We start from the raw sequence: 10,000 nt of genomic DNA on the forward strand, positions 1-10,000 counted from the left end.
AGTGTTCTCTCCATCATCATCTCACCTAGATACAGTACAGTGTTCTCTCCATCATCATCTCACCTAGATACAGTACAGTGTTCTCTCCATCATCATCTCACCTAGATACAGTACAGTGTTCTCTCCATCATCATCTCACCTAGATACAGTACAGTGTTCTCTCCATCATCATCTCACCTAGATACAGTACAGTGTTCTCTCCATCATCATCTCACCTAGATACAGTACAGTGTTCTCTCCATCATTATCTTACCATCCCACCTCAGTAACAGCTTTTAGAAACCACCTCAGCAGCACAACACACTGTTTACTACATCAGCCTCTGCTTCACAAAAGTAATGAATACATATTCAACATCACCACAGAGGGAAGAGTTCAGCTGTGTTTCAGACAGTGTTTCAGCCACATTCCTTTTTAGGACTATTGAATTAAACTGACTTGCTATGAGCGCTGTGCTAGCAAACACGCAGACACACGCAGACACACACACACACTCACACACACGCACACACACACAGACCAACTTGCTTGCAGTAATGCTTTCTGCTGAGAAGGTGAGGAGAGATGTGTGGGTGAACCATGCTGATGAGGAAAACCAGTGTGTGTCTGTGGGGAATGGAGAGACTGGGGGTGTTAAGCGCTGACAACGGAGGGCGTGTGTGTGTGTGATGCTGGGCAGTGTGGGTGCTAAGTGCTTGGTTTCAGAGTGGACCTGCTGACCTCTGATGTGTGAAAGACAGAGACCAATAGAAAGAGACTTCCTACCATCAAAAGAGGCCAGGCTGTTGGGGTCTCCCAGCTCTGCAGTCACAGACAGAGACTGACGCACCTTCATATTGGTCTCCCTGCACAAACACAACACACACACACTGTATATGAACTCACAAACCATCACTGAGCATCACTGAGGATCACTGTGTTGTGCTTTATTGGACTGTGCTGTGTGTTATGGTGTGTTCTTACCCATCTAGCTCTGCTGTCTCGATGTAACAGAGGCTATGAGGTTCACTACTGGACAGTAAGAGAAGGTCAGCCTGAAGAGAAACATCAGCTAGCATTAGCATCCGCTAACACACTAGCATTTCTGATAATACCACTCTGTTCCTTCTAGCATGGCCATCTAACAAGGCTAACACATTCCAGAAACTCTGGCTAACACGCTACTAGTACAGTACATTGAAAGTTAACCTTAGTATAGAGATTGTTTGGCTGAAATATGAGAGTGCTGTGTGTTACATCGCCTTTATGGAAGCCTTTAAAACCACCATGAATGAATCTCAATACCGGTAAGTGCTTGTATATATATCAAACCATTGCACTGCACCATAAAAACCGTGTTATGACAGAGTACATTACAACAGTTGTAAATGAATCATGACCAGTGTGTGTGTGTGTGTGTGTGTGTGTGTGTGTGTGTGTGTGTGTGTGTGTGTGCGATACATTATGTTGATGATTGAATGACATACACTTACTGCCACAAACTGGTTATTCTCCAGTTTAATGATATCACCCACTCTTACATTCATCCACTTCTCCTTCTGAAGACTGAGAGAGAAACGAGGGAGGGAGAGAAGGAGAGAAGGAGGGTGAGAGAGAGGAGAGAGAGAGAGAGAGAGAGAGAGAAGAGGAGGGAGGGGAGGGGAGAGGAGAGAGAGAGAGAGAGAGAGAGGGATGTAGGTAGGTAGGTAGGTAGGTAGGTAGGTAGGTAGGTAGGTAGGTGGGTAGGTAGGTAGAAAGAGGAACTAAATTATAAATAGAAACAGCTTACGATATGTAGATATATGTCTGTATTGATGAGTGTAGACTGGACTAGATGACTGTCTGTACTGCTGAGTGTAGACTGGACTAGATATCTGTCTTTATTGCTGATTAGAGACTGGACAAGATGAATGTCTGTATTGCTGAGTGTAGACTGGACTAGATGACTGTCTGTACTGCTGAGTGTAGACTGTACTAGATGAATGTCTGTATTGCTGAGTGTAGAATGGACTAGATAACTGTCTGTATTTCTGAGTGTAGACAGGACTAGATGAATGGCTGTATTGCTGAGTGAGGACTGTACTAGATGACTGTCTTTATTGCTGATTAGAGACTGGACTAGATGAATGTCTGTATTGCTGAGTGTAGACTGGACTAGATGACTGTCTGTATTGCTGAGTGTAGACTGTACTAGATGAATGTCTGTATTGCTGAGTGTAGCCGGCACCTGATAACTGTCTGAATTTCTGAGTGTAGACTAGACTAGATAACTGTCCGTATTTCTGAGTGTAGACTGGAATAGATGAATATCTGTATTGCTGAGTGTAGACTGGACAAGATGACTGTTTTTATTGCTGAGTGTAGACTGGACTAGAGGACTGTCTGTATTTCTGAGTGTAGACTGGACTAGAAGAATGTCTGTATTTATGAGTGTAGACTGGACTAGATGACTGTCTGTATTGCTCAGTGTAGACAGGACTAGATAACTGTCTGTATTGCTGAGTGTAGACTGGACTAGATGACTGTCTGTATTGCTGACTGTAGACTGGACTAGATAACTGTCTTTACTAATGAGTGTACACTGGGCTAGATGCCTGTCTGTATTAATGAGTGTAGACTGGACTAGAGGACTGTCTGTATTGCTGAGTGTAGACTGGACTAAATAACTGTCTGTATTGCTGAGTATAGACTGGACAAGGTAACTGTCTTTACTAATGAGTGTAAACTGGACTACATGACTGTCTGTATTGCTGGGTGTAGACTGGACTAGATAACTGTCTTTACTAATGAGTGTACACTGGGCTAGATGCCTGTCTGTATTGCTGAGTGTAGACTGGACTAAATAACTGTCTGTATTGCTGAGTATAGACTGGACAAGGTAACTGTCTTTACTAAATGAGTGTAAACTGGACTAGATGACTGTCTGTATTGCTGGGTGTAGACTGGACTAGATAACTGTCTTTACTAATGAGTGTACACTGGGCTAGATGCCTGTCTGTATTGCTGAGTGTAGACTGGACTAAATAACTGTCTGTATTGCTGAGTGTAGACTGGACTAGATAACTGTCTTTACTAATGAGTGTACACTGGGCTAGATGCCTGTCTGTATTAATGAGTGTAGACTGGACTAGAGGACTGTCTGTATTGCTGAGTGTAGACTGGACTAAATAACTGTCTGTATTGCTGAGTATAGACTGGACTAGATAACTGTCTTTACTAATGAGTGTACACTGGGCTAGATGCCTGTCTGTATTGCTGAGTGTAGACTGGACTAAATAACTGTCTGTATTGCTGAGTGTAGACTGGACTAGATAACTGTCTTTACTAATGAGTGTACACTGGGCTAGATGCCTGTCTGTATTGCTGGGTGTAGACTGGACTAGATAACTGTCTGTATTAATGAGTGTAGACTGGACTAGAGGACTGTCTGTATTGCTGAGTGTAGATTGGACTAGATGACTGTCTGTATTGCTGAGTGTGGACTGGACTAGATGAAAATCTGTATTGCTGAGTGTAGACTGGACTAGATGCCTGTCTGTATTAATGAGTGTAGAGTGGACTAGATGACTGTCTGTATTGCTGAGTGTAGATTGGACTAGATGACTGTCTGTATTGCTGAGTGTGGACTGGACTAGATGAAAATCTGTATTGCTGAGTGTAGACTGGACTAGATGCCTGTCTGTATTAATGAGTGTAGAATGGACTAGATGACTGTCTGTATTGCTGATTGTAGACTGGACTAGATGTCTGTCTTTATTGAGTAGTGCACACTGTACTAGATGACTGTCTGTATTAATGGGTGTAGACTGGACTAGATGACTGTCTTTATTGCTGAGTGTAGACAGGACTAGATGAATCTATGTATTTCTGAGTGTAGACTGGACTAGATAACTGTCTGTATTATTGATTGTAGACTGGACTAGATGTCTGTCTTTATTGCTGATTAGAGACTGGACTAGATAACTGTCTGTATTAATGAGTGTAGACTGGACTAGATTAATGTCTGTATTGCTGAGTGTAGACTGGACTAGATGCCTGTCTGTATTCATGAGTGTAGACTGGACTAGATGACTGTCTGTACTGCTGAGTGTAGACTGGACTAGATGTCTGTCTTTATTGCTGATTAGAGACTGGACTAGATGAATGTCTGTATTGCTGAGTGTAGACTGGACTAGATATCTGTCTTTATTTCTGAGTGTAGACTGGACTAGAGGACTGTCCTTATTGCTGAGTGTAGACTGGAATAGAGGACTGTCTGTATTGCTGAGTGTAGACTGGACTAGATGAATGGCTGTATTGCTGAGTGTAGACTGGACTAGAGGACTGTCTGTATTAATGAGTGTAGACTGGACTAGATGACTGTCTGTATTGCTGAGTGTAGACTCTACTAGATGAATGGCTGTATTGCTGAGTGTAGACTCTACTAGATGACTGGCTGTATTGCTGAGTGTAGACTGGACTAGATGACTGTCTGTGTTGCTGAGTGTAGACTCTACTAGATGAATGGCTGTATTGCTGATTGTAGACTCTACTAGATGACTGTCTGTATTGCTGAGTGTAGACTGGACTAGATGACTGTCTGTATTGCTGAGTGTAGACTCTACTAGATGAATGGCTGTATTGCTGATTAGAGACTGGACTAGATAACTGTCTGTCTTGCTGAGTGTAGACTGGACTAGAGGAGACTTACGAGCCGTGGATGACGACCTGAGACTGCCGGTTGTTCACCTGGTTGTCACTCTTGTGACGGAACTGAAGGAGACAAGAATTTACATGTTTTTCTCTCCAAATATTATGCGTTTTGAATAGTGTAAGTTAGGACAGTTACAATTATCAACCAACAATTACGGACAAAAACTTCAAGATAATAGTCATGATCTCAGCACATCTTAAGACATTTATTTTAGGAGACAAGGCATTCAACTTTATATTCAACTAGATACAGTTCACCCAATAGCAGTTTTTCATTGAACATGGGTAAAGTTGGTAATCATTTTACATGAAGTGGGTAAAGTTGGTAATCATTTTACATGAAGTGGGTAAAGTTGGTAATCATTTTACATGAAGTGGGTAAAGTTGGTAATCATTTTACATGAAGTGGGTAAAGTTGGTAATCATTTTACATGAAGTGGGTAAAGTTGGTAATCATTTTACATGAAGTGGGTAAAGTTGGTAATTATTTTACATGAAGTGGGTAAAGTTGGTAATTATTTTACATGAAGTGGGTAAAGTTGGTAATTATTTTACATGAAGTGGGTAAAGTTGGTAATCATTTTACATGAAGTGGGTAAAGCTGGTAATCATTTTACATGAAGTGGGTAAAGTTGGTAATTATTTTACGATCAGAAAGGCAGTCGGGAGAAGCTTCATTTTCCAAAGTTCCAAACGGTCAGAACCATTTGTTTTTGAGACAGGGGTTTCACCAAAGCTGTGTTGTAATCATTAGGTCGTCATAGCACATTTTACAGACACATTATGATGCATTACAAGCTCTAAAGATTATTCAACCAAAATTACAATTATAATAATAACCTTTTCCATTTCCATGACAATTAATTGTTACCCCAAATTCCATAATCGTCACAGCCCTAGTGTGTGTGTGTGTGTGTGTGTATGTGTGTGTGTGTGTGTGTGTGTGTGACAGACACTCACATAGTCGTCGGTGGCATCCTTTACTGCAGTGATGCTGAGCACCAGGACTAAAGGCACTATGGTGGTGAACCAGGAGAGAGATGAGATCTGAGGAATCAACTGGAGAGAGAGAGAGAGAGAGAGAGAGAGAGAGAGAGAGAGGGAGAGAGAGAGAGAGGGAGGGAGGGAGGGAGGGAGGGAGGGAGGGAGGGAGGGAGGGAGGGAGAGAGTGAGAGAGAGAAAAAGGGAGGGAGGGAGGGAGGGAGAGGAGGGAGGGAGGGAGGGAGGGAGGGAGGGAGGGAGGGAGGGGGGAGAGAGAGAGAGAGAGAGGGAGGGAGGGAGGGAGGGAGAGAGAAAGAGTGAGAGAAAGTGAGTGAGAGAGAGAAATAGAGAGGTAGGGAGAGAGAGAGGAGGGAGGAAGGGGAGAGAGAGGGAAACAGAGAGTGAGGGGGCAGGAGGAAGGAGAGGGAGGGAGAGAGAGAGGGAAACAGAGAGTGAGGGGGCAGGAGGAAGGAGAGTGAGGGAGAGAGAGAGGGAAAAAGAGAGCGGTAGGGGGCAGGAGAAAGGGGAAGAAGAGAGAGAGGAGGGAGGAAGGGGAGAGAAAGAGAGGAGAGCGAGAGGAGGGAGGAAGGGGAGAGAAAGAGAGGAGAGCAAGAGGAGGGAGGAAGGGGAGAGAAAGAGAGGAGAGCAAGAGGAGGGAGGAAGGGGAGAGAAAGAGAGGAGAGCAAGAGGAGGGAGGAAGGGGAGAGAAAGAGAGGAGAGCGAGAGGAGGGAGGAAGGGGAGAGAAAGAGAGGAGAGCGAGAGGAGGGAGGAAGGGGAGAGAAAGAGAGGAGAGCGAGAGGAGGGAGGAAGGGGGAGAGAAAGAGAGGAGAGTGAGAGGAGGGAGGAAGGGGAGAGAAAGAGAGGAGAGTGAGAGGAGGGAGGAAGGGGAGAGAAAGAGAGGAGAGTGAGAGGTGGGAGGAAGGGGAGAGAAAGAGAGGAGAGTGAGAGGGGAGAGAAAGAGAGGAGAGTGAGAGGAGGGAGGAGGGGGAGAGAAAAAGAGGAGAGTGAGAGTGGGATGGGAGGTAAAACAAAGAAAGAGAAGAAAGCAGTCTCTATGATGTACCTGCTGTGTCCTTCAGTGTGGTGAAAACTGATAGCCTCTCTTTCCCCTCCCCCCCCTCCCCTCCCTCCCCTCCCCACTCATTTCCACCCCACCCCCTTCACAACATCCCTGTCTTCACTTCCTCTCCCTCCATTGCTTTATCCCCGTCTCTCTCTGCCCTCCCCATACCTCCACTTCCTCTCCCTCCATTGCTTTATCCCCGTCTCTCTCTGCCCTCCCCATACCTCCACTTCCTCTCGCTCCATTGCTTTATCCCTGTCTCTCTCTGCCCTCCCCATACCTCCACTTCCTCTCCCTCCATTGCTTTATCCCGTCTCTCTCTGCCCTCCCCATACCTCCACTTCCTCTCCCTCCATTGTTTTATCCCCGTCTCTCTCTGCCCTCCCTATACCTCCACTTCCTCTCCCTCCATTGTTTTATCCCCGTCTCTCTCTGTCCTCCCTATACCTCCACTTCCTCTCCCTCCATTGTTTTATCCCCGTCTCTCTCTGTCCTCCCCATACCTCCACTGCTTTATCCCCATCTCTCTCTGCCCTCCCCATACCTCCACTTCCTCTCCCTCCATTGTTTTATCCCCGTCTCTCTCTGTCCTCCCTATACCTCCACTTCCTCTCCCTCCATTGTTTTATCCCCGTCTCTCTCTGTCCTCCCCATACCTCCACTGCTTTATCCCCGTCTCTCTCTGCCCTCCCCATACCTCCACTTCCTCTCCCTCCATTGTTTTATCCCCGTCTCTCTCTGCCCTCCCTATACCTCCACTTCCTCTCCCTCCATTGTTTTATCCCCGTCTCTCTCTGTCCTCCCCATACCTCCACTGCTTTATCCCCGTCTCTCTCTGCCCTCCCCATACCTCCACTTCCTCTCCCTCCATTGTTTTATCCCCGTCTCTCTCTGCCCTCCCTATACCTCCACTTCCTCTCCCTCCATTGCTTTATCCCCGTCTCTCTCTGTCCTCCCCATACCTCCACTTCCTCTCCCTGCTTCCATCTTACCTGCAGTATGAGCAGAAAGAGGAAGTAGGTGTTGGCCACTTCCTGGAACTGTTCAAACAGGTTGACGGGCAGAAAGGTGATGACGTTGTACTTAGACGTCACAATACAGTTACTCTGAGAGAGACAGAGAGCGAGAGAGAGATAAAGAGAGATAAAGAGAAAAAGAGAGATAAAGAGAGATAAAGAGAGATAAAGAGATAAAGGGAGATAAGATAAAGAGAGATAAAGAGAGATAAAGAGAAAAAGAGAGATAAAGAGAGATAAAGAGAGATAAAGAGAAAAAGAGAGATAAAGAGAGATAAAGAGATAAAGAGAGATAAATAGAAAAAGAGAGATAGAGAGAGATAAAGAGAAAAAGAGAGATAAAGAGAGATAAAGAGAAAAAGAGAGATAAAGAGAGATAAAGAGAAAAAGAGAGATAAAGAGACATAAAGAGAAAAAGAGAGATAGAGAGAGATAAAGAGATAAAGAGAAGGGGGAATAGAGGAAGGTATGTTCTAAATGTGAAATACTAATTACTACAAAAATAGAAAATGTTGGTCTATGATTAGTCATGTAATGTACTTAAACATAAATACACATATATAATCATGTACGCACACACACACACAAACTATCTCTCTTACCGCATACTGAAACTTCTCGTTGTATTCTCTGTCATTGGCCCGGACCCTCCTCTCCTCCTCTGGTGAAACACACACAACACAACTGTGAGACAGACAACACATAACTTTGAATAACACAACTCTGAAACATCTTAACCAAAAATATATTTGGGATAACACACAGATTCCCTGCCAGGGACCTTGCCTTTGTGTGTGTGTTTATAAGAGGGTGATTATCCCAGGCCGAGTCAATATCACTAATTCATCAATACAGATGTTCTATGTTAATTTGATCCCTCTGTGGTCACAGGGAATTTTCCTGTGCAGCAGGAAAGGCACATTTTCAGTGTATTCAAGGTTTAAAAAGGCTTCTAAATGTTGTAATTCCCACTTTAAAATGTCAGACTTAACAAAAAATGTATCAACCTCTACAAAAATGTCTATTAATTATAATCCACATAATAAGTCACAGTTCCTGTTGCTGCATGATTAGTGTCCTGCTGTGAGAAACTGGTCAGATTAGCATAGAACATCTGTAACTACAGTCTGTGTTGGACAGAAAAAGAGAGATGGAGAGAGGTTGATTTGGCCTATCTAATTTACATATACAGTACAACCAAATCAATATAGAGCTACACATGCACACGCACACGCACACACACACGCTGACTGGCAGGTCAATGACGTTGTGAGAGGAATTAGCTCTGTTTGGCTGGTGCTTCTGAACATTAACAACCCAACAGGCTCAGACCAGACACAGTTAACCCACCCCTGGAGGGTGTGTGTGATCCCTGCTTCACTAAGGGAATAAACAGGCCATGACTCTGTTGAGGTCAGCTGAGGTGAATGTATACCTTGAGTTTTTTAAATAAAAAAGTTAATAAAATTAATTTCACCTTTATTTAACCAGGTAGGCCAGTTGAGAACAAGTTCTCATTTACAACCGTAACCTGGCCAAGATAAAGCAAAGCAGTGCAACACAAACAACAACACAGAGTTACAAGGTGAGGTGATTGTGTATGTTGAGGCGAATTTATACCTTGAGGTGAGGTGAATGTGTACGTTGAGGTGAGGTGAATATATACGTTGAGGTGAGGTGAATGTGTACGTTGAGGTGAATTTATACGTTGAGGTGAATTTATACGTTGAGGTGAATTTATACGTTGAGGTGAATGTATACGTTGAGGTGAATTTATACGTTGAGGTGAATTTATACGTTGAGGTGAATTTATACGTTGAGGTGAATTTATACGTTGAGGTGAATTTATACGTTGAGGTGAATGTATACGTTGAGGTGAATGTATACGTTGAGGTGAGGTGAATTTATACGTTGAGGTGAGGTGAATGTGTAAGTTGAGGTGAATTTATACGTTGAGGTGAATGTATTCGTTGAGGTGAATCTATACGTTGTGGTGAGGTGAATGTGTACGTTGAGGTGAATTTATACGTTGAGGTGAATGTATTCGTTGAGGTGAATCTATACGTTGTGGTGAGGTGAATGTGTACGTTGAGGTGAATTTATACGTTGAGGTGAGGTGAATGTGTACGTTGAGGTGAATGTATTCGTTGAGGTGAATCTATACGTTGTGGTGAGGTGAATGTATACCTTGAGCTGAGGTGAATGTATACCTTGAGCTGAGGTGAATGTATACCTTGAGCTGAGGTGAATGTATTCGTTGAGGTGAAT

The 10,000-nt window shown here is 43.9% G+C and overlaps 1 protein-coding gene across 5 annotated transcripts in view; it reads right to left on the minus strand.

Annotated features, from left to right (window-relative positions):
- Positions 1–10,000, minus strand: part of LOC112235374 (phospholipid-transporting ATPase ID) — an 81,467-nt gene that overhangs the window by 35,044 nt on the left and 36,423 nt on the right. For 3 of the 5 annotated variants that reach the window (XR_006083069.1, XM_042319359.1, XM_042319357.1), the window contains 7 exons: positions 8,335–8,393; positions 7,709–7,822; positions 5,632–5,730; positions 4,670–4,731; positions 1,467–1,545; positions 964–1,034; positions 766–845 (listed from right to left, as the gene is read on the minus strand). Coding sequence is in view for 4 of the 5 variants with exons in the window: in XM_042319359.1 (XP_042175293.1) it covers positions 766–845; positions 964–1,034; positions 1,467–1,545; positions 4,670–4,731; positions 5,632–5,730; positions 7,709–7,822; positions 8,335–8,393 (564 nt within the window). In the remaining variant the exon portion in view is untranslated. The remainder of the gene's footprint in view (positions 1–765; positions 846–963; positions 1,035–1,466; positions 1,546–4,669; positions 4,732–5,631; positions 5,731–7,708; positions 7,823–8,334; positions 8,394–10,000) is intronic. The other 2 variants (XM_042319358.1, XM_042319360.1) reach the window with 2 other exon arrangements.

Source organism: Oncorhynchus tshawytscha, unplaced genomic scaffold, assembly GCF_018296145.1.
Source record: "Oncorhynchus tshawytscha isolate Ot180627B unplaced genomic scaffold, Otsh_v2.0 Un_scaffold_17_pilon_pilon, whole genome shotgun sequence".
NCBI lineage: Eukaryota > Metazoa > Chordata > Actinopteri > Salmoniformes > Salmonidae > Oncorhynchus > Oncorhynchus tshawytscha.